This window comes from Rhamphochromis sp. 'chilingali' (assembly GCF_963969265.1).
Source record: "Rhamphochromis sp. 'chilingali' genome assembly, chromosome: 2".
NCBI classification, from domain to species: domain Eukaryota; kingdom Metazoa; phylum Chordata; class Actinopteri; order Cichliformes; family Cichlidae; genus Rhamphochromis; species Rhamphochromis sp. 'chilingali'.
Genome location: NC_137930.1, coordinates 60,443,499 through 60,466,559, shown reverse-complemented (window position 1 = coordinate 60,466,559; position 23,061 = coordinate 60,443,499). Strand labels below are relative to the sequence as shown.

At 39.8% G+C, this 23,061-nt stretch overlaps 3 protein-coding genes across 12 annotated transcripts; 2 read left to right on the top strand and 1 right to left on the bottom strand.

Annotated features, from left to right (window-relative positions):
- LOC308392053 (uncharacterized protein) lies at positions 1-1,588 on the top strand. Of its 2 annotated transcripts, none has more exons than XM_080874901.1 (3): positions 1-210; positions 308-410; positions 599-1,588. In XM_080874901.1, exons 1-3 carry the CDS (start codon positions 113-115, stop codon positions 917-919), a joined length of 522 nt encoding a protein of 173 aa, XP_080731027.1. In that variant the 5' UTR covers positions 1-112; the 3' UTR covers positions 920-1,588. The 2 variants fall into 2 exon arrangements, with proteins under 2 accessions (XP_080731027.1, XP_080731026.1); XM_080874900.1 differs by having other exon boundaries at positions 308-413.
- Positions 1,589-1,776: 188 nt separating this feature from the next.
- Positions 1,777-6,619, top strand: LOC308389369 (uncharacterized protein). Its single transcript, XM_080870759.1, has 2 exons — positions 1,777-3,361; positions 4,021-6,619. The coding sequence occupies exon 2, from the start codon at positions 4,028-4,030 to the stop codon at positions 4,883-4,885; it is 858 nt and encodes a 285-aa protein (XP_080726885.1). The 5' UTR covers positions 1,777-3,361; positions 4,021-4,027; the 3' UTR covers positions 4,886-6,619.
- Positions 6,620-7,585: 966 nt separating this feature from the next.
- Positions 7,586-21,032, bottom strand: terb1 (telomere repeat binding bouquet formation protein 1). Of its 9 annotated transcripts, none has more exons than XM_080870656.1 (20): positions 17,777-21,032; positions 17,486-17,617; positions 17,030-17,161; positions 16,746-16,806; positions 16,490-16,608; positions 16,194-16,322; positions 15,939-16,091; positions 15,712-15,843; positions 15,411-15,536; positions 15,053-15,183; positions 14,654-14,958; positions 14,496-14,560; positions 13,978-14,040; positions 13,098-13,316; positions 12,028-12,099; positions 10,513-10,578; positions 9,318-9,388; positions 8,647-8,679; positions 8,524-8,571; positions 7,586-7,854 (listed from the first exon to the last, which is right to left on the bottom strand). In XM_080870656.1, exons 1-20 carry the CDS (start codon positions 17,946-17,948, stop codon positions 7,816-7,818), a joined length of 2,268 nt encoding a protein of 755 aa, XP_080726782.1. In that variant the 5' UTR covers positions 17,949-21,032; the 3' UTR covers positions 7,586-7,815. The 9 variants fall into 9 exon arrangements, with proteins under 9 accessions (XP_080726782.1, XP_080726780.1, XP_080726781.1 ...); XM_080870654.1 differs by having other exon boundaries at positions 8,524-8,679; positions 17,777-17,887; positions 17,985-21,029; XM_080870655.1 differs by having other exon boundaries at positions 8,524-8,679; positions 17,777-17,887; positions 20,214-21,029.
- Positions 21,033-23,061: the final 2,029 nt, after the last annotated feature.

The following is a 23,061-nucleotide window of genomic DNA, read 5'->3' as shown; positions in this document are numbered from 1 at the left end:
CCAGAGCTCGTGCAAGCCGTGTTGTAAACAGGTTAGTCTCGTTTCTTTTTACGTGATGTTGCGGCAGACTTTCGAAATGTTGTAAAGCTGCGTACGACGTAAAGAGCGCGACATGTCAGAAAGACACAGGTCGCTGCCTGCATGGATGGCAAAGAAAGAGGAGAAAAGCCAAGAAAAGAAGCCACTGAAGAGAAAGCGGAAAGCTGCCAGGTAGTTATCGTTAGAAACACGATCGGGGTCGGTTTAAGGCCCCATTTAAAGCTCCTTAATTTTTTTAAACTTACCCAATCCACTTATATGTTCCCAGGTCTGCTTTCTACTGTATGAACGAGCAAGAGCTGGTAGAAGCAGCTGTTTCCTATGTCACAAACGGCTCATGTGAGGAGCTGACACTCGTGACTCACCAGCAGGTGGTGCTGCTTCTCTTTTCAGACCTTTGATTTTTTTTCCCTACATGCCCTATACGTGCAATATAATGATGTGAAAGTCCATTCTATCCAATATTCCTGTGTGCAGTTAAACTCTTAATCATCACATGTGGGTTACTCTCTTAACTGTCGTGGAATATTTGCTTGATCTCCCCTTCTCCCACACCCAGGGTAAACAAAAAGCAGTGGACACAGTTAAGAAGATGGGGAAATCCACAAATTCACAGCTGACAGTGAATCCAGTTGCTGCAGAGGAGTCCCCATCAGACTGCACTGAAGATCTGGATTTGACGTATGTTTCAGAATCAGACTTGGACATTACAGCGGTAGAAACATTACCGTACACCAGCAGCCGGCAGCATCAAACATCTGAGCGTCGGCATTCAGGAACAGTTGAGGATTTGGAGGCTGGGAAGACACATGAATCACCCCAGACAGCAGCAGAGGACAGCGACGCCTTACGCCTTGTACGGGAAATTTTTTTCAGCTGATTAACTTATCTAATTGACACTAAAAAGTTTTTGCATTAAGTCGAAAAGTGTCAGTTGGGGGAATGCTTCCTAAATTACGAATTCAGGTGAGAGTCCAGTCAGTACTTGAGGACACATAGCTGGCAGCTCATCCACAAAGAAACAGTTTGGAGAATGGATCCATTAATTGGTGTCTCAGAGAGGTACATCCCAGCAGCGCTTTACAGGACTACATCCAGAGAAGGAGACAAGTAATTAATTCACCAAAGCTTCTGCACTGAAATCAAATTTCAGCACTTCAGTCTATGTTTCAGTGGCAGCATCTAGCACCTCGCGTGAGAGGAACTACTTATTTTAGTATCTTACAGTGTGACAGTTACTTAAGTGTTGTGTTTGTTCTTTTTCTCACTTGGTTCCAAACACTAAAATTGAAAACATGGCATTTTTTTTAGGTTTACTGAAGGTTTTAATGGGGGGAAGAAAAAAAAAAGTTTTTTGTTTTCACATGCATGACACTGTATATGAAACTGACAGCATCTGTGGGTTTTTCACCACAAAGGTTTGGTGTTAGAAATGTTTCCACCAGAAGACCTAACAAGTTCCTGCAAGTACCCTGAGCATGGTACTGCTGCAGTACAAGTGGCCTTGTTCTGTGGGGGGACTTGAAAAAAGCCTTGCTTTTGCATTAAACTGCCAAAACATAAAGCATACTGTTATTCATGTGAATTAGCTAGAAATTGTAGTTACAGAAATCACATTACTGTTGCTCCTTGAATATATGAGGTAGCAGATATAAGAACACACTTTGAAAAAATACATATATTCTTTATTCCTTACAGCTTATATAGAAATAACTGTCAGCACAATTAGGGTACCACTCATGCATCCACCAGCTGTGCATTTCAGACTCAACAGACCATATTTTTTGTTGTGTTATACATTATGTGTGTTGGCTTTCATAAACCACTTGGTAAAGAGATACAAAGTGATATTGCAGCACCAGCAATCAACATATTCTCCTAAGTAGATTTATGTGTAATTGCATTAATATAGTACTTTTCTAGTTTTACTGACCACTCAAAGGTCTTTGTGATATGATCACAACATTAATCGCTTTATTTAAACTGCAAAGTGGCTCATGTTTGCATTTAAGCAGGGATGAGCTTAAGCATTTCGCTGCATTCCCAGTATGATCTCAGTCGCTTACCTAACACATGGGTCAGTACAGATGTGATAGCCAGCTCTATCACCACACCCAAAAAGATATAGAACCAAACGGTTATGTTTTGCCAGCTCACATATGACTGATAGACAAACAAAAAACTGAAAAGGCCAGCCAGGGTGAGCAAGGCTGCTCCGACCTGGAAAGTCGTGCTGCAAAAGATAGCAGGTTCGTCTTTGTCAGAGATGACTGAATGCATGCCCATCAGGGCAAACGCCACAATAATCACTGGAACATACACAGCTAGGTAAACCGCTACTCTGACAGAGTTAGAATGTGGCTTAGATAAAGTCTCAGCTTCAGCTCCTTGGGATTGCGATCGCTCGTACAGGTGACTCTTATACACATTATCACAGGACCATTCACCAGTTTGTTGGATCTGACAGAATCTGTAGGGGCTGATGAGGACTTTATCAGAGCGAATGAACACACCATCAAAAGGCACCAAGGAGATTATCATCTGAACCATGACAAGCAGGAGAAGCAGAAAGATCCCACGAACGTGACACGCGGGACTCCTCACAGCACATTGGGCTCTCTGCTCAGGCCACATCCTCACTACTCTGTAGATTAAATAAAGAGTCATGCAATCAATCAAAACAAACATTCTGCAAACTAAGCATGAGAATGACGTATATTAGAGCAGAAAAGAGAAGCTCAATGTACCAAAGATCCTAAAGACGTTTGACTGTCTTGCAGCTTAAGAACACACTGATGTTACAGTAAATGTGTCAGTGGTTTTGGGTTCAGCCTCAGTCAGCCGATCAGCACGTTTACTTCCCCAATATGAAGGCCTTATGTCATATAACTGTATTCACGTTCCTGTCATCATGGCTATACTGAACAACTAATGCATAAGCTTTCTATAAGCAAATCTACAACTGTCCAGGGCTTTAATAACACACAATTTAGTGGTTTAGTTTAATGGCATAATATCTAGTTTGACTGAGTAAGGCAGATCCTTTAATTATTATTATTATTATTATCGTTTTTGTTGTTGTTTACTTACGTTTAGTAACCGAGAAAAGGCAACGAAGCCAATCTGGTTCAGGAAGTTAAGTGGTTTCGCGCTGGAGCGCGCGCCGTGGACGCGGAGAATGTGCGCCTCAGCAGTCTGTGCAGGGCTCAGCTCCTCTCTGCTGTGCGCACTTCGAGCGGTTTAACAAGCAGTCTCCTCCACGAGAGGGATCATCAGCAACTTTATATATATATAGACCTGCTGCAACGCCAAAAGTACAAAGGTTGGTGAAATACTATTATCCTCCTAGACATTTTAACCACAGTGTTTTTGCTCCTTCTCTACTATTTGGATACAATTTAACAGTCTGAGCACCGCGACAGGGAGGCGGGGTCGTCTGCAAAACTTGTTTTTCCTTTCGCGATCACCAAATATTAATGTTTACTGCCTAACTTATGTTGCTTGCATTTTTTTTTAGTAGCGCATAATACTAGTTATGTGAGTTATGCTTCGTTTTTATAAGCGACTGGAACATATTATTTTATAGAATCTAAGAAAGACAAAACAACAATGAATCTGAAGACTTTAATTGACCTTTTTAAGTAAGGGGATGTTGACTGAAAGTCTATGAAGTGGTCAAAAGTTGTGACTGCACAGGTCATGATGTGTCCAGAGTGTTTTTTTGTTTGTTTGTTTTTTTGTGGTCGGCGTGTGTATATCAGGGTACAGGAAGTAAAGGATTAATCAAACAAGTGCTTTAGTCAACAGCTTTAGTTGGTCCTTGGGCTCTCCAGAAATATATTTAGACTTCTCAGAAAAAATAGAGCACACAGTGCAAAGAAGAAGAACATAATGTACTAAAACACTCAAATTTCATCTCCACCAGTCAAATAAGCATCTCTCTTGGCATTATTATTATTATCATTTTGACTTTCTGTACAGGCTCATTATGGGAAACAGGCTCAGCAGAAGGCGAGAAACCCCAGCCAGCACCTATGAAACTGTGGCTGTTGAAGAGAAGACCACAAAGGAGCCAGGAAACGACTCTGCAGTTACACAGACTCACGAAGCCGCCAAAACGGAGGATCTAGATGTGGTGGTGGGAGAGCCAGTGACACCAGTGGCATGTTTACCCAATGAAGAATGTGTCGCGGATTTTAAAGAAGCAGAGGCTTCCAGTGCCTCAGCCCCGAAAAATGATACAGAACCAGCACCTATGGTAAAGGAAGCCCCAGTCCAACCTGAACCTCAGGTCTCAGCCAGCACACCTTCACCTTCAGAACCAGCTGCTGAAGCTGAGCTTGCTCCTGACTCCGAACCAGACATTGAGATAGTCCAGCCCAGCTCAGAGCCAGCACCACCCTCAGTGGAGCATCTGGAGCAGCAGCCGGATCAACTAACACAAGATTCTCTCCATGAACCGGTTCTTTCTTCGCCCCCTTTGACCAACTCTGGTTCCCCTGATTTCGCGCCCTCCCAAGATCCCATCCCTGTCCCAGTCAATCCAGACGAGCCATCAGACCTCCCAGCTGGTGAGGAATGCCAAGATGGGGATGAGGCTGCTGACATTTCCATGCTTGAGCCAGAGAAGCCAGCAGAAGCGCATCTGGAAAAGCCGATGGAGGTGGAGGCTGAAGAGAGTTTGGAGAAGCTTGGAAGTGATGTCAACGAGGAAAGCATTAGTGAAACCCCAAAGAACTCGGAGCTGAGAGGAAATGACCTTGGCAGTGACCTCATTCCAAGAGATGTCAATGTCCCTGATGACACTCCCATCACAGACATGAGCACATCTACTGAGCTGATGTGAATCCATCAGAGGATTCATGAAGGAAGTGAAACCCTCTAAATCTAAATTGTGTATGGATCTAAAAACAGTGGTTTGTCTCACCCAAGTGCCCACATTAATGCCAATAGAGCCTTTTTTTAATGTTAAATGAACCAAAGGTGCCAAAAAGCAGTGTGTGTGTACATGTGTGTGTTGTGATGGAAAGAAGAGTGACCTAGAATGCGTCATTATTAGACAGATCTTCATCTGTGAAGATCCAGGCAGAAATTAAATGTGTCTTGTATATATTTGAGCAGTTTTCTTTTTTGTTTAAAAAAAAAAATAGCAACAAAAAGAAAAATGAAAAGAAGGTTAATGAAATAAATGTAAAGGACAAAGAATGCAACTTCAGCTGGAAACGGCATGTGCATTCCACAACTGGTTACGAGTATCTACTACACATTTATGAATTAACATAGTAATACTTGGCATTTTCAATAATCCACTAATCAGAATGATTGTCATCTTATGTAATTTTAAATAAAATAAATGAATTTTCAATGTCAAGTAGTTGCCTTTGACAATAAACTGGCATTTACACATCAAAATCTTGCTCCCTGTTTTTCCAAAGGTATATTTTATAGTATCTGGTCACGCTGAAGATTCTGGGAATAGATTTTTGTGGGGGAAGAAAAATAGGAGATACTCTGGGCATGTTTGACAAACTACTACATGTACGGGGCACTCTGCAAATGGCAATAGAAATCTATGTAGCAAATCCCAGTTCATTTAAGAGGGACTGGAGCTTCTCACTGTCTCGTGGGAGAGAGGACATCAGAGGAGGGAGGAGAAAGGGGGGAGACTAGGCCACATTCTTTCCAGAGGAAGGAGATTTTCATGGGGCCTGGGTCAAAAGTCTTCAGTGTGACTGCATTTCAGTCCATGAGAAATCTGTTCCTCACATGCCTCCCCTTGCTTTCACCCCTTGCTTTCACTACATTGCTATCCCAAAATCTTGTCTGAGTAGTCAGGACACTGGTATGAGAGGCCACTCCTAAATGCCTTAAAACTTTAATCTACAGTCATGTGGAAAGAAAGCACACGCTTTTGCAATTCTGTGGTTTAATTTATCAGGTCATAAAACATAACCTATAACTGGGTAACCACAACCTCAGATATTACATCATAACAAGCTTAAACCACAATGTAGAAGCAGTGTGTGAAAAGCAGCCGACAGGTGCTGCTAACCAAATACATTTGATTAATTGATTAATTAGCAAATGTTTGCACTTCTATAAAAGCAGAGATTTTGGCATAGTGCTGGTTTGGAGCATTGCCCGTTTTTTCATGAGTGGAAAACATTTAAGACTGTTTCCAATCTTCCCAGCTGTGGATATCTCCACGTGCACAGTGGTGGAGGGGTAAATATTTGGGCTCAGTTTGCAGCTACAGGATCCGGACACCTTGCAGCCATTAAGTCGACAGTGAACTCCTCTGTACATCAGTCTAGAGTCACATGTAAGGCCATGTATCAGTCTTTTATATCCTCGACAATAATGTGAAAGACTGATAGTCATACAGAAAATGATTACTTCATGTTATTGTTATTAAAGGTGGTTTTACAAGCTACATGGGTGCAGTTAGTTTTTCACATACCACTTCTGCAGTTTAGCTTTTTGTTAAATAAATATAGTGTAATATGTTGTGTTGTTTTTCGTTGTAGGTTGTTGTATTTTTTAGAAATTTTAGAACATGGTAAGGACTGAATGATTTTTTAAAAATATCCTGATATGCAAAAGCTTAGAATTGAAAGAGGGTGTACTTGCAAATGTAAATAAGCAATAATTTGCACATTTACTTTGCCAATTCAACAGAAATACAAATCAATGACGGGAAAAGCTTAATGCCAGGGTATAACTATCACCAGTAAAAAATTCCCTTTCACCCTTCCATTATTATATGAGGTCTCAAACTATTACAGCCCACACCCCAGGGCATGGAAAATGGGGAAGACCCATGATTTTAGCAACACACTGATGAGTCCCCACAGAATGGGAGAGGCACTCTAGACAATGATCTCAGTCAAGCTAAGCTTTAAAGGACACATTTTGCAGACTGAGCTGCTTCTTGAGGCACACTGGGAAAGATAAGCAGTTTGATTTGCACTGTGATTCCTGTCATACCAGAGGCTTTCAGCTCAATAAACAAAAGTGCTTGACCTGAGTTCCCTCTCCCCTTGTTGATTTCCTGTCTGTGAACTGAAGCACAAAAACAAAGAAAGCAGGACTTGGCATTTGCTTCTGTGATGCTCTATGTCAAGGCCTTAACAGGGTCTAAGCAAAAGAAGCAATCAGACATAATCTAAATAGTCTTGTTTTACCTGAAAACTTTATGGAAAACAACTCTGGTTAATAACTGGTGAAACAGACACCACTTTCTTTAATATGCATATGAAATAACAAGAGTCATTTTAATGACCAGATTTTATCCAAACTGCCATACAGTAAATCTGACCTGGACTAAAAACAGCTATGATACAGAAAAATAAATATGTGGAAAACTATACTTATACTGACTATCTGAACACACTGTTCAAAGGCCAGTTAGTCTGATAGACGGTTATGCGGTACAATATAGTAATTATTCAATAGGTGCTTTTGCATCGCTTAAATCTACCTTTTAATATCAATTTAATTCGGGCACAATTCATTCTCAAAGAAATGAACATAAACCATGAACAAATAAATAACATCTACAGCTATATTTTCATTTTCAAACCATAACTCAAACAGGTTTGAGACAATATTGCATTGAAACCACAAATCACTAAAATTAGTACACCAGGTATAATATAAGGAATATATACTGCTGGAGATCATAAAAAAAATTATTGAAATGTTTTTTGAAGTGAGAATGAAGGCCTCACAGGTAAATCCAGTCAGCTGATCAACAAATCCTAGGTTGAACAAGGATTAAGAATCTGCACGGCTGGCATCCTGGGCCTTACGTTTCTGAAGGCAAAAAGACAAATGAAGCTAATTAAAGTCTGTGTAGTTTAGCGGTTCTGGTGGCATTCAAAAGTTTGAGCACCCCTAGTCAAAAACTGACACTTACATAATTCAAAAGGTTTGAAAGATCAACTTAATGGTGAAAAACAACAAGACCAATAAAACAAAAACTTTTGATCCTATGGCAGTAGGATTACATTTCTAGTCAGATTTAGTAGACTCAGGAGTGGTGGTGCACTGCAGCAACATCTGCACAAATATGACCTCATGAAAGAGTCATAAGAAAACCTCGCCTGTCTCCTGAAGAGGTTATTCATTGAGAGAATTCTGCAAATAAACATCATCAGAAGAGATGTATATGCAGATTCATGAGAGGTTCTGTCTGAAGGAGAGGCTTTTAAGGGAAAAAAAACTTCGGGTGAGTAAAAAACACATTTATGAAATTGGCCAAATTAGGTCTTCCTGAACACCAGGTGATGAAATTTGTTTTGGGAATTTTTTAATGAATGGGGGGAAAAGTAATTTACTCAAAATAATTTTTAGAAAGTATGAAATTACCTTTGTGCATTTTGTAAATCATGTCATCCCTTTAGAGTTTGGAAATAAGTAACACTGTGCTCAAAACTTCTAAGGCCACTGTAACTTGTAAAACACTTAATTTAAGGATTTTACCATTAGTCGCCTGTACTTCTTGGCCAAGTCAACATTGGTGCGCCCAGGCTGGAAGGGATATGACCACAAGATTAAGTTCCAAGAGAAGCCATACGTCTTTACTCCAGACAGCAGGTAACCCACCTCCTCACAGCTGAAGTCCTTTCTCTTCCTTTTCTAAGAGTATTGAAGCCAAAAAAAGTAAGAAAAGTAAACAAAGACAGCCAGAGACATGTGCATACATGTGCACATGTATGCACATGCACACGTTCATCCATTTGCCACACCTCTCAGTGCTTAGTAACTTTTAAAGCATTTTCTATCAAAAATTGGCCTGGTTACTGAAGCCACGGTTAATCACATATATAATAAAGAAAGAGGAAAATGTTTTCAAAACATCTGTTTTTTTTTTTTTTTCCTTCTTTTTTCCATTTATTCATACTGAAAACAATCCAGCCAAGTTGCCTGTAACCAGCATCCACAGACCACACTGGTTTCAGCCCATTAATATCTGCATTTTGCAAAGCATGCTATTCACATTTAAAATGATTTCAACACATCTCGATGAGCAATGGTAATTTGTTAATTCTTAACGGGATTATCTTCGCTTTCTGATGGGCTGTCCCTATTGCAAAATAATGCAAGCACCAATAACAGAAAGCACTGTCAAGGATAAAAGGCGCTTTGGTAAACTGAAACTCTACTGTGTGTATCTGCCCTTTATCTTCAATTATTGTTATAACTACGATGCAATACTGATTATGACAATAAAGCTTTTTCTCGACATCCAAAAACATATCTGATAGAAAACTTACAGTGGAACTGTGATCCAAGCCAATCTTCTGCAGATTGTTATGGTGACCACTCCTCCCTCCCATCTCAATATCTGAAACACAGCACGTGAAAGCATGTTTACCAGGGATGCACTGATTTATTAGTTAAATCTAAACATCACTGATATTCAGTTTGTATACAGCCATCAGCAAATACAATGACATTAAATGATAACAGAGGTCAGTGGATTTCTGTTGTGTGTCACCAGCGTTGCATCTAGTTTCATATATTTGTGTAGCTGAATTTCAGTAAATTCGCTGACAGTGTGTTTAAATTACATTTAAAGTTATTGTTAAAAGTGGAGATGCTTTTCCCCTCCTCCAACAAAAGGTGAGAAAACAATCAGTACTGCAAATCATCTCTGCACCTCTACTGGAAAAGACAAAGCTTTACAACTCCTGTTTTATCATTATATATTCAATTGCCCCAGATTTAATATGCAAGATAATTTCTCTTTTTGCCTAGGACTGATTTTATAGTAGTACTAAGCTGTAGTAAAAAAAGATGAAGACAGAGCAGGAGGGGCGGTATTATAGTTTAACATGCTGAAAAATGGATGACAGTGGAAAAATCTAAGGAAGAATGGACTCAGAGTAAGCGCTGGAGCTGAGATGGAAAAAAACAACAGTAAATCTCAGTGTGACAGCACAGAGAGAATGCACTATGAAACAGTGCCCCTTGCTTTGCAACACTACTGCAATTCTTGGGCTACACAACCTTTGAGATGATGCAAACTTGCAAACTGACAAAACACTGCAATCCCTCTAGTTTCACTACAGCGTCACTGGCAAGACACAAAAGCATCCGCCTTAATCTCTCACAGTGTTACACAGAGTGTGAAACAGCTTAATGCAGCTGTGCTGCTTTGAACCAGCCCCGGCCTGCACTGTGAGAACACTGGCTGCAGTTCAACATTCCCTCTGCTGTTTGGTTTGTCTGCTGCCAGGAACACATTGCAGAGAACAGCTCCCACCACAGGCTCTCAATCATAACATTCACACAGTTAAATAGTCAGCTGTAAATACCCCTATCTGATGTTGCATATCTATCTTCAGGAGGATTCTCCCTTTTTAGGAGGGCCAAGAGAGGAGTGATGGGATCTGTGTTGCTGATTATGGCAGAAATGCAGGACTACAGTAAATAATTAAACTGCTGCTTTGTGAAAACATCTCATACCAGTCCTGTTATGAGAGGCGAATGTTGTCTTTTTAGCTCTTCTTTGTAGTGGAACCAATGTGACGCCTAAAAAGAAAAAGACAACCAAATTAATTTACAAATTATACATATAGATGTCCTACACCTAAAACACAGCAGCTCGCAACTGCTCAATTTCTTTATCTTTCAGGACATTCCTGCTGCTTTCTATTATCTTGAATTTGTTTCTATGTTCCTATCGCTGTATCACATAATTCTGTGACATTAACCATCCCACACACCATAGAATTTATACCGAAAACTAAACTGTAATGCTAATCCTTGGTGGTGGTAAAAAACATGTAAAGTAAAACCAAAAGTTAGAAGGGTCATTCTGCATTATTTGCCACTGCTCTTGCAGTTATTACTTGATGCAACATAAATGGAGAAACTATTGCTTCAAAGTTGTTGCCTCATCTGAAAATCTTCTCAGTGCATGTCTACTGCTGCTACCATAAAGCAATGTTGTTGTCCCCCCCCCCCCCCAATAATTATTTATTATTGTTATATATTATTATTATTCCCTTACAGGATAACTGCTAGGATAAGGTGTGACAGTACAAACTCTTTGTTTCAGGGACACATGCCTATGCACGCATGCATTCCCACTGTCACCACTCCCATTGTCACAAAGTGCTTGCTCATAGTGGGTCATCTGATTGTTGGGCCTCTCTCTGTATTATTGTAAGTTCCTTACCTTACAATATAAAGTACCTTGAGGTGACTATTAACATCTTTTATGTTTGTGAATTCATATTTTGCCAAATGCCCTCAGAGGCGGTGGTTTTGTTGTGACACATCAACATCTGGCATGTTTGCCAATCAATCCATAACTGCACGCTCTTGCTGGCACTGGACCAATGGTGACACATTAAAAGCTGTCATGTTTGTCAGTTAATGCGTAACTATATTTCTCACCCCAAAGCTCAAAATGTGTTCAGGGTTTGTGGTGGAAAAAAATAAGGAAAAACAACAACATACATTTTACTCAGTGCTGTTATATCAGCAGTAGGTATATTAAACCTCGGAAACTGAGACTTGTGAGTTGAATTGATTTCTACAGAACAAACAGAGTACATAATAATAGAAGGTTACAGTTTAAACTGTGGCTTCTTAGAAGACTGCTATGGATTTCGAGGAATCATGGGGCACCTGGTTTCCAGGCCAGGTGTGAATGAAGTAATTTTCAGTCTCAGTCTGTTTAGCTGAGAGTGCTGCACATTAGCAGCACCATTCTCACACAGGCACAAATGGACCCCACAGTGAACTACACAGTTGGGAAACACTGCGTGTTGTCCAGGCACACTTTTGTGTTAATGTCTTCACCTTTACCAGGTGACTGGTGCCAAGTATGTGGCAAAAGCTCTTTTTTGTACTTGCACTGGTGCATTTCTGATACAAAATAATTACCACAAAGGGTTCAAAATAGCTCGTATATTAGATTTACAAAATCTCATTTGCAACAGTGCTTTCAGGTGTTTGTGGTAAATTTCTTACCATTGTGCTTTCTCCATCGGTGTTCAGGCAGAGTGTTCTTGTTAATTACCTTTCCTTCACCTTCAGAAGGTCCTACAGTGGAGTAGAAAGTCATTTTATTAGCAACACATGGCAACAATTTTACATTTAAGCATTTTTTATTTCAACTTAACCCTGTAAGACCCAACCCATCAAAAATTAGCCAGAAAATTCTGATTTTTTTGGAACTGAGATGTTTATTAACCCTTATAACAAAATCCACTTTTTTTGCTATATCATGTTGGGTATGATATATTTTTATTATATATTAATTATATTTTTTTGTATCATATTTGATACAGTGGGCGTTTTTGACACCTTGTTAACAACAATGTCAATTTTAGACAAAAAAAAATAGTTTTGTCCATAAGTATTGATCAACAAGTATTGATCATGTTGATGAGATAAAGGTGTCAGAAACTCATGTATCAAATATGATACAAAGGGATTAAAAAGAAAAACTTTCACACAATGACAATAAAATACTGTTCAACGGTAAAGTAAAGCTCCACCCATGCATTTCAGTTCTTCTCTCACACTAACAGTGAAGAGTGCCTGCAAGACACTGCAAGACTACCAATGCAAGAAATTAATAAGAAAACTTAGAGATTATGTGGGCATTACTCAACCATTAAATGTGGTTAGCTGAAATCACATATGCTGCCACTAATTCGACCCTGTCTAAGAGACAAAGAATCTCAGTGTGTGATTTACAGAGAGCAGATTACCCAATGACAAACGCCTATCAAAGTGCAAACAATTGCACCCTTTGTGGTCACTGAGGAAAATAATTTTTCTGCTGAACTTTGATGCTAATTGAGTGATAAAGCAGGTAGTGCATCACCTTCTGAACCAAACATGTTGAAAACTCTGTCTATCCATTAGCAGCAAGGCCTTTAAAGGAAACTAACAATAATTAGTATTTTTTAGTATTTTTTAATATAACAAAAAAAATGCAAACCTAGGACCTACAGGAACTATTAGTGTTAACTGTAAATACACAGAAATCCAGTGATAAACTGGATTTCTGTGCATATGGAGAATCTTCTTACCAGTCCAGTTTTTGCAGGTTTGTTGTGGCTCTGCTGTTGAATATCTCTCAGCCTCAGCGGGATCCTGGTGCTCCTTCTCAAACACGAGCCTGCAGTGATGCATTCTGAAGTGCTTGGTGGCCTCTCTGAGAACCTTGTGCCTGTCACAGCTTTGGTGGCAAGAGCTTTGGAGAGACTCAAAAGTGTGACTGGTCACTTCCTCAAAAGGTAACACACAGGCTATGTGGAGAAAGAAGGACATGGGATTTATACTTCTGTTTAACTCCTTCTGTAAACCATGTTTATGTCATAACCACAAATACTTCCCAAACTCCACACCATAACCTACACTATAACCTCATGTCAACCTCCCCAAAAATGTAACTGAATGTCACAGCCCACAAAGAGTGACTGAGCTCTTCAGTACAGTTGCCTTTCCAGTTACTCCTTCGTTGCAGTTTTTGAAGGGATCGAGCTGCTTTATGATGCAGTCCCCAGGATAACCTGGACATATATACCAGAAGCAAGAAACAAATGTACTTTGGTGACCATCAGGAGCAAGTGGAGGCTGTGAAATAAATCTCTTCTTTCTCGCAGGTCTACAGATGGGCCATTGGGAAAAGTGTGTATACTTCTTTGCGACAAATTTCACACTAGTGATGCCAGTGGGTCCCATACCGGTGTCTATGCCTGTTTGACTGAGGCCTACCTGTACATTTAACCAGAACTTTAAATGTATGGTCCTACTTTAACACGTCATAACTATTTTGAAATGAGGCTTATTAAGAGAGACACTCGTGTTTGCAAAGATATAGAGAAGTAAAGGCTGTCGAACACGGTCCTTGTTTAAACTCTGCCTTTAATAATACAAAATTAATAGGATTTCTGTGCTATTTCTTACCTGCACAACGACTATAAGGGACTGGGGCTTTGATCACGTTCTTCATATCAGTATGCTGTAACTCTAAACATAAAACACATTTAGGAAAACATCACATACTATACACTTACTGAAAATGTCAAAGTCCTTTTCATTGAAAATCCAAGTGTAAGACACAGGAGGCAAGTAAACACACACCCATACACACAAATCAGTCTGATACAAAAAAGGTCAGGCAGAGACTTGTGCAGATTGCATAAAAAGGCAAAATCCAAACACCAGGAACACGTTAAAAAAAAAACATTCACAGGGATTAACTGAGTAAAAGAATGCCAGTAAGCTCAGGTATCAGACAACACACAATCTAGAGATTAAATGTTGGGAAGATATGTGTATATATTGAGGGAGTGATTTGCAGAGTGCAAACAGGTGAGTTAACTGGGGGAACCAGGTGAGGAAGTAAAGGCAGTTTGAGCATATAGCTAAATACTGTAATTCTAGTGCCTGGAAGTGAAAATAAGTGATACTGTGTCTCTTACCTTCAATACACTTAATCTCGCTTGGTTTTGTGTACCTCACTGGAAATAGTGGCTTAAACCGCTGACTAAAAAAAAAAAAAAAAAAAAAAAAAAAAAAATCTTATCATTCACCCTCATTTTTTTCTGATAAATAACAGACGCAGAGCCACTCCACTAACCTGTTTGCCTCAAGTTGCTTACTGGCTCCCTCTAGTGGCAGGATATGAGAAGACATGAGCGCTCCAGTACCTTTGCACATTGAACACCTGACGTCACCTTCACTGGTTTCTTTGTGAGAACTTAACCCAGAGGTCAATTCCTTGTTTTCACCATTATTCCCCCTCTCAGTTATGTTTCTGGGGACAGTTTCAACACCCTCATTTTGTGGTATGTGCAGTGGCAGATTTAAAGCTGGTAGAGATATTTGGTCTCGCCCCTCATGTGAATTTGGTAGACCTGTGTCTTCCTGCTTACCCTCGACATCCTGAAGATCAACATAAGTACACATCATGAGTCACCATGATATGATCTGGTCAGACTTGGCAAATACATGTGTCTGATGCATGTTTAACTTTCACCCTTCTCTTCTCTAGCAGGTTAATCCTGTGTAGCATTTCTCTGGCTGAACTCCTGATCTCCTCAATGTGTTTAGGGGCTTCCACATTTTCAGCCTGTTTTGCTATCGGATCACCCACTCCTGAGCACATAGCTTTATAGAAAAGGCAAATACTGCAGATTCTTATGTTTTGCATACTATATACATGCCAGTTATCTTAAATGTAAGACAGAGGCAAATAATGCAAATAAAATGTATATAAGATAGACTGCTGTGATACACAGTAACTTAAAAGCTAAACAGAAATATCAAAGTGACTGTGACATGTGAAAATACATAGGAATACAGAATTATTGGAAAATAAAACTGCTTTGACTTACTGGCCTTTTTGCAAGTTTGCAATATGAATGTAGCAGCCCTCCTAACCTCCTCACTTGAATCCTCTGTGAGTAAAGTTATGATAATGGGGAGCCCTCCACACCATATCAGCTGGGACTGGTGCTTTTCTGTAGAACCAAATAAGCACAGTGCAATTGTGAAATGCATGGACAGTGTGTTATGATCTTTAAAAAAGGAACACCGTGCTCTCAATATGTGCATTATGCAAGATATCATAGTTATGATATAAATTGGAATATATATTTTAAGCAGAAAAAAAAAAAAAAAATAGTGCAGTCGCACCAGAGGCCTCAGTGCAGTAACCAAGGCTTAGTAAAATAGGAAGCCTGTCTTCTGGGTCCAAGTGTGGACTAGCCAGCAAAGAGAAAAGGTGTAAGACCACGCCATACTGCGCCAGACCTGAAGCCAGAGAAGCTACAAAGAAGAGATTGTAAATAAAGAAGGAAATACTTTGGTTATTCAGTTGTGGATTTAGGGTGCATGTGTATGTGTTCGTGAGCAGTTCGCACAGTTATCAGTGATGCAAGCTGACAGAGTCTTGGATATAATGACAGAAAGCTGGCAAGACAATAAGCTCGTATCTGCAGCAGAAGCTAGACGACCCAGGGTAAGAGCGAGAGTTTCTAATCCCCCACAGGCAGAAAAACTCTCCTGAACACAGGCTGCCAAAAGAAAGAAGTGAAGAACATTTAATCATTTGCATTTCAGGATCAACTAAGATGTTTTACATTTCAAAAAAACAAAAACATAGTTTCAGCACTTACAGTTGTTGGCCACTGTCATTGCTATGAATGTGCATATTGGCTGAAAAATTTCAGTCTGTGGAAAAGTAAGCTGCTGAAGCCAGATTTTAATCACAGGAAACGCTGCCACACAAATACGCTGACCCTCCTCTGCAATACAAAAGAAAGAAATAGAGCAAAAAAAAACCCAGCTTTTGTGCTTACCCCAAAAAAACATTTAATTGAGTACTGAAAATTGTTGCCACTATAGCAAGAAAATCTGTATTTTACATTTCACCTTATCTGAACAAGACAGAAAAATACAAATCTCATGTTACCATTCTGAGGGTTGTTTACACATCCACAAAGAGCACTAGACACAGACGTCCAAAGCTGGTAAGTTTGAGTAGCATTAGCTGCTCGGAAAGTGGCTTCTGTGGAGATGGGGAAAGTGGCCCTGCAAAATATATACCATTTACCTTACATGGACTCAAATGAGTGTTTTTATTGATGTTGTTTTCCTTTCTTTGTAACTACAAGTGGTGTGATTAAAAATTATCTTTGGTCAAAAGAGATTTCAGCAATGAGAAATACCTGAAGAGATTCAGTAGAACGTCCAGGCAGCCACTGTTCTGAGCCAAAGTCTGTCCTAATTCTACAATAAAACAAAGTCAGACAAAGGTTGCAAACATTATCATGCTCTCAGAACTAAAAAAAGAGATTCATGCTATATTTTGCTCTAGTTATATGGAATAAATTTAATGAGCTTCCAAATAAACCAGACCATATAGAGTAAAGTGACTGATAAACATGCAGATAAATGTGTGATCCAGTCCTGTAGCTTAAACTTATTCTGTCTTTTTAGAATTTGATCTTACTGTTGTTGGCTACCAGCACAAGCAGCAAATAAACAGAGAGTCGCTTCTGTTTCAGCGGGATGTCCTCATTCATTAGACAATCAGCAAGGTCTGCAAATATCTCATTTTTGCACAGAGAATTCTTGCAGTAGACTAACAAAATGAAAGACAAATTATATGTTGTTAAAATTTAAAACTAATTTATTTTAAAAAATTTACACTTAATAAACACTTAAATACCAGATATCACACAAACACATATTACACACATAAAGCACAAGTTGGATATCAATTAAGGACCACAGAGATGCCTTTAATTTTTGGGGGAGGGGGAAGGTATTTCTTCCTTCCGATGCTTGATCGTCCCATCGTGAGAATGTTACGTAATTATCGGAAGATTCCAGAAACTGCATCCTTTAAAAAAAAAAAAAATAAACCTCCCTGAACTTAGATTGGACAAATATCAGACGTGCCTACCGTTGGCCTCTGCCAGTGTGCCAAGTGTAAAGAGAGCAGTCTCCTTAACATCTGGATGAACAATGCTGGATTTGGAGAGGTTATACACAAATGCCACACCTCCCATTTCTCTTAGCAGGTCCACATTATCCTCTGAAATATTCCCAATTTAAAGTGAGACAGTCATCAGTTACCATGTCAAGACCTTATGCTATATAAATATCTCACTAAATACATGTATTCATATGACAGATGTGTTCGGGTTCAGTTCAAGTTGAAAGTACGTTTATGTCATTGACTGTTCATTATTACCTCTCTTTTCGCAGATTGAATGAATAGTGAGAAGGGCTTGTTTCTGTAAATCGGGGCATTTCATCTGAAACTTGAGACACTCCAGCAGCAAACTGAGATCTGTCTTAATAGCTGAAAACGGAAGAATGTAATATAGCCAGTCAGGGATACATTTGTCCTTCCACAAATACATGAAAGAGCCTGAGGAGTAAACGGAAATTACACTTACTATTGCGCCGGTTGCTGCAAATCTTAGTCTTATCCATGTCAATGTTTAATTGAAGTGTTTAACAAAAACACTGGCAAATGTCATTAGTGTCTGGATAGCTCCAAATTACGAGAACATCATATCTTATTTCCCATATTTGTTCAGTTAGGTGAACCTTATAATACTACCATTTTCAGAAATTATGCTCGCTAACTAGCTAGCTATAGCTAAACTAGCCAAAAGTTAGCTAAAGCCTAATATCTAAACGAAGTAATTGTGCTCAGTTAAACCACAATTTGTTTATTGTCACCCTAATGTCCTATTTTAAACACACTCCCAAACCGTCACGGAAAAAAGGTTCGAGTATCTTACTGCGATATCAGCAATATTAAACGTTACCAGACGTTACGTTAATAGAAAGAAAGTGACGACGAAACTTTACATTGCACGTTACCATAGAAACGGACTAGCCTAGCTGCTACTACTACTACCCATAATGCAGCCCCTGAATTGGGACACAGTTATGGATGATGCTACAATATGCGGATAACAGGATTTTTTTTCTATTTAGAGCATTTCAAAATCGTTACAAAAGTCAGTCATATATGGGCAATTTCAATGGGCCATTACTTTGGAAAGTAAAATCAGACTGATTTGATATTGACATGGTATCACTGTGGGGCTTTATACTGTAAATACAGAGTGAAATTATCCTGTGGAAACTGGAATTTTCCATTTTAGAGCATTTTGAAATCACTGAAAGGTAGGTCAATCGTGGACAATTTGAAAAGGCTTTTATTTTTGAAAGCAAAATCAGTGACTTGATATTGATATGGTATCACTGTAGGTCTGTATACTGTTGATCTAAGGTAGAATTACCCTGTGGAAACAGGAAGTTTCCATTTTAAAGCATTTTGAAATCACTGAAAGGTAGGTCAATTGTGGACAATTTGAAAAGGCTTTTATTTTTGAGAGCAGAATCAGAATGACTTGATATTGATATGGTATCACTGTGGGTCTGTATACTGTTGATCTAAAGTGGAATTACCCTGTGGAAACAAGAATTTTTCATTTTAGAGCATTTTGAATCGTTAGAAGATTAAGTCAAATATCGGCAATTTCAAAGGGCCATTACTATGAAAGGCAAAATCAGACTGACTTGATATTGATATGGTATTACTGTGAAAAAGACTGTGGTTGGAAAGTGTTGATATAAAGTTCAAATAGTATTTGGAAATACGACTTTTGCTTTTAAGAGCATTAGTAAGTCATTGAAAGAGTAGTTCAAAAATGAAGATTCACAGGGCTTTTACTTCGAAATCCAAAATAAGATGGCCTTGATAGTGACAGGACACAATTAGGGTACAAGGCTGTGTCATATAGATCTAACATTAGAGTTTGTATAAAAAAAAAAGAAAAAAAAGCCTAAATTATATGTTATGTTCTTAACATATCTGTTAATTCACTCGAAGTTGGCTTTTATTTTGAAATCCGGTTTCCACTTCCATTCCCGTAATACTTTGAATACACAGGGAACGTAAAATAAACTGGAGGCTGGCTTGACTGCAAGTCTCGAATTGGAGGCTGGCTTGACACCAGTAAGCTCTTCCTCCAGCTCGGGATCCTCTGAATCACTCATTTTCAAGCTAAAGAGGAAAGAGATTTTTGCAGAACTCAGTGACATAAACACATAACTAACGCAACTCAAATGATTTTCAGTCTTGGCGCTCCAGTTAACGTTAGCATCATCAGTTTATAAAAAGCTAGCAGAACTCTAACGCAAAAACTGCTTTACGCACCATGTGAGGGTATTTTGCAGCACACAAGTCCTTTAACGTTTGTAATAGATTTAATCCATCATCGTTGGATTAAATGGCTAATGCTGCAGTAGCCACGTGTAGTCGTTACCAAGCAAGCATGCTGACGGTAGCAAACTGAGAAATGTAACCACTTTCTTTAGTGTGTACTTTCAAACATTCTGAGCTTAAACATTCAGATCGTGTTTGCAGTCATCACTGTAATAATGGGATTTGTGGGCTCGCAGGTTACATGACAATCCTGGACAACTATGAGCGGTCTACATTAGCAATAATTAACAGTATCAATGAATTTTATGCATCTTTGTTGTTGTGCAGTGACAGAAAAACAAAAGAACTCCCTCTCAGCTTGTTCGTGGCCAAAATGGCCACGTCCTGTTATGAACACAAATTCCAGTATTCGGAGGGAATCTGAGGTTAAGCGAGAGCATACCTGTAGCTGTCATATAATCGGCTCTTGCTGAGCAGTCCGTCGCAGTACGCCAGCATTTACTGCTGTTTTGCGCTAAATGGAGGAAATAATCCAACAAAACATCGGCTTAGCTTTATACGGGCTAGCGCCACCGTGCAATCAATGTGCAGGTGGGTTCCCAATTAACCGAGTTGTGCGGCGAAAAGAACGAGCGCAGGAGATAGAGAGTGAGAGAGAGAGAAGAAAAAAAACGGAAGGCGAGTAGCCCATCTGGCTACATCGTGCTCAAATGAAGCACATTCCTCCGTTGCTTTGGCATGTGGGAAATTGCCATAGTAGTGCTCCTGAACCTGAGGAGCTTGTTTCTCCAGTCTCAGAACCATCTACTGATGTGGTCCCGACACAGGAGAATCTTGGTCCTCAACGTGAAGAGCTTGATTCTCCTGTCTCAGAACCGCTAGTACTCATCATCAGCAGTGATGCAGTCAGCCTCTCTGACCAGATCATATAGACCAGGGGTAGGCAACTCCAGGCCTCGAGTGCTGGTGTCCTGCAGGTTTTAGATGTGTCCTTGAACCAACACAGCTGATTCAAATGGCTAAATTACCTCCTCAACATGTCTTGAAGTTCTCCAGGGGGCTGGTAATGAACTAATCATTTGATTCAGGTGTGTTGACCCAGGGTGAGATCTAAAACCTGCAGGACACCGGCCCTCGAGGCCTGGCGTTGCCTACCCCTGATATAGACAGTGCTTGAAGCAGTTATGACCTTCTTGCCATATTGGCAGAATAAATGACCTGGAAGCTGTTGCACTGTCTGCACCTGTAAACTCCAGGACACGTTTACAAACAATTTTCGTTGTTATTTTCGCTGCAGCTGCAGGTTAAGGTGGAGTTACTGTGTGTGTGTTTACAAGTAGTTTTAAACCTTGTGATCCACAAAACAGCATAACAGTAAAAGAAGAATTGACTGCGTTACAGTCAGTGCGGGAGCGGCGGCTTTGCTCGTGCGCGATTCATTTGCAGTTTGGACGCACGTGAACATCTCCTGCCCTGACAGCGGCTGGAGGAGGACTATCCTCCGCCTGTGAGCGCTTTGGCACGAGCGATGTGCCCACGGCAGCACCCGCTGCTTGTTGAGAGTAAGAGCAACAAGCGCTTTCACGTCAAAAGTCGTCATAAATAAGCCTCCAATAACACCAGAAAAAGCCGCCAGATTTGTCGCTAGTCGCTTTTTAGAAAAAAAAAACGACGCTAAGGGGGTTTGAAAACTCCCTAAATATAGCGACAAAATCGCTAAGTTGGCAACACTGTTTGGACTGTTTTCAGGGTATTTAAAAAAAATTCAAAACAAAACAAAACCGTGCATCACAATGGGTATTCTCTGAGCATGCGCAGAATTACGCACAGCTGTCATGTGATCCTGTGATCGAACAAAGGATCAAAGGCTCAAAGAGCGCTGACGTCAAATTCGCTGCCACAAAAGTCTATAAATAGCCCCTCTTCACCTTTGCAAACACAGTTTTACTTGGAACATTTTCAGAAACAGCGAGTTGTGTTTAACAAACCAGAAACCTTTCAGAAAGGGACTGTTTTTAAACTTAAACAATTAAGCAGACATTTTTTCTTGTCGACACTTTGCATTAAGAGTTTAAAGAAATGTCAAACGAAACATTTATGGAGCTTCAAATGAAAATTCAACAACTCCAGTTGAAGTTGAGCACCCTAAAGCTCAAAAAGAATAATTATAAAGATAATTTCCATCAGTCAAGAGATGAGCTTAAACACATGAAGGCTCAGGCTGAACAAAATCAGACACAGGTGGAATCTCTGGAGGCTAAACTCCAGGAACAGGAAAAGAATGTTCAGACAATGCACCATGACATGATAAAAAAAGAAAAGATAATAGAAAAACAATATAGGGAAATACTTCGGAAGATAGAACTCACAGTTGAGCTGAAAAGAGAAATTTGTACTCTTCAGCGCCGGGTGAGACAGACACTGGATGATAAGCAGTCACAGGTGGAATCTCTGGAGGCTAAAATGCATGAGAACACAACAGAAAGTCAGACACTGCAAATATTTTGGCTGGAAGAAAAAGTCAAAAAGCAAAATTTCAAGATTGTTCATAACGAAGATCTCATAGATGAACTTTATGAACATCTTAAAATTAAAGGAGAAATAATTAATAATCTTAAGGATCAGCTGAGAAGGGAGCAGGAAGAAAAAATATTAGCTGCTGTTCACAACATCACTGGTGAACCTCTGCAGCTGGAGAATCTTGCTCCTGAACCCGAGGATCTTTTTTTTCCAGCCTTGGAGAATCTTGCTCCTGAACCAGAGGATCTTTTTTTTCCGGCCTTGGAGAATCTTGCTCCTGAACCCGAGGATCTTTTTTTTCCGGCCTTGGAACCATCTCCTGACGTGGTCCCGACACAGCAGAATCTTGCTCCTGAACCCGAGGAGCTTGTTTCTCCTGTCTCAGAACCATCTCCTGACGTGGTTCCGACTAGTGGTTCATGGTGTCATGGTGCTAAACGCCTACTTAAAATAGGTTTAGGTGTTGCTGCAGTAGGCCTTATTATAGCTGCAGCTTACTGGGGCTTTTCAGTGCTTAACAGTGATTGCCTATTTAACTCTGACTATGGCCTCCTTGAGCCATATTGCTACCTTGGTGATCGATTAGTCCCTTTTTAAAGACTAGTAATGATGGACTGCTTTTCATCCACAGTCCAGAAAACCATAAGTGGTTTATGTTAGACAACATTTAGCTAACTTGTGCTCTCATTTTTCTTTTCTTTTGCCTCTCACCCCCCAGCCAGTCGCGACAGATGGCTGCCCCTTCCTGAGCCTGGTTCTGTCAAAGGTTT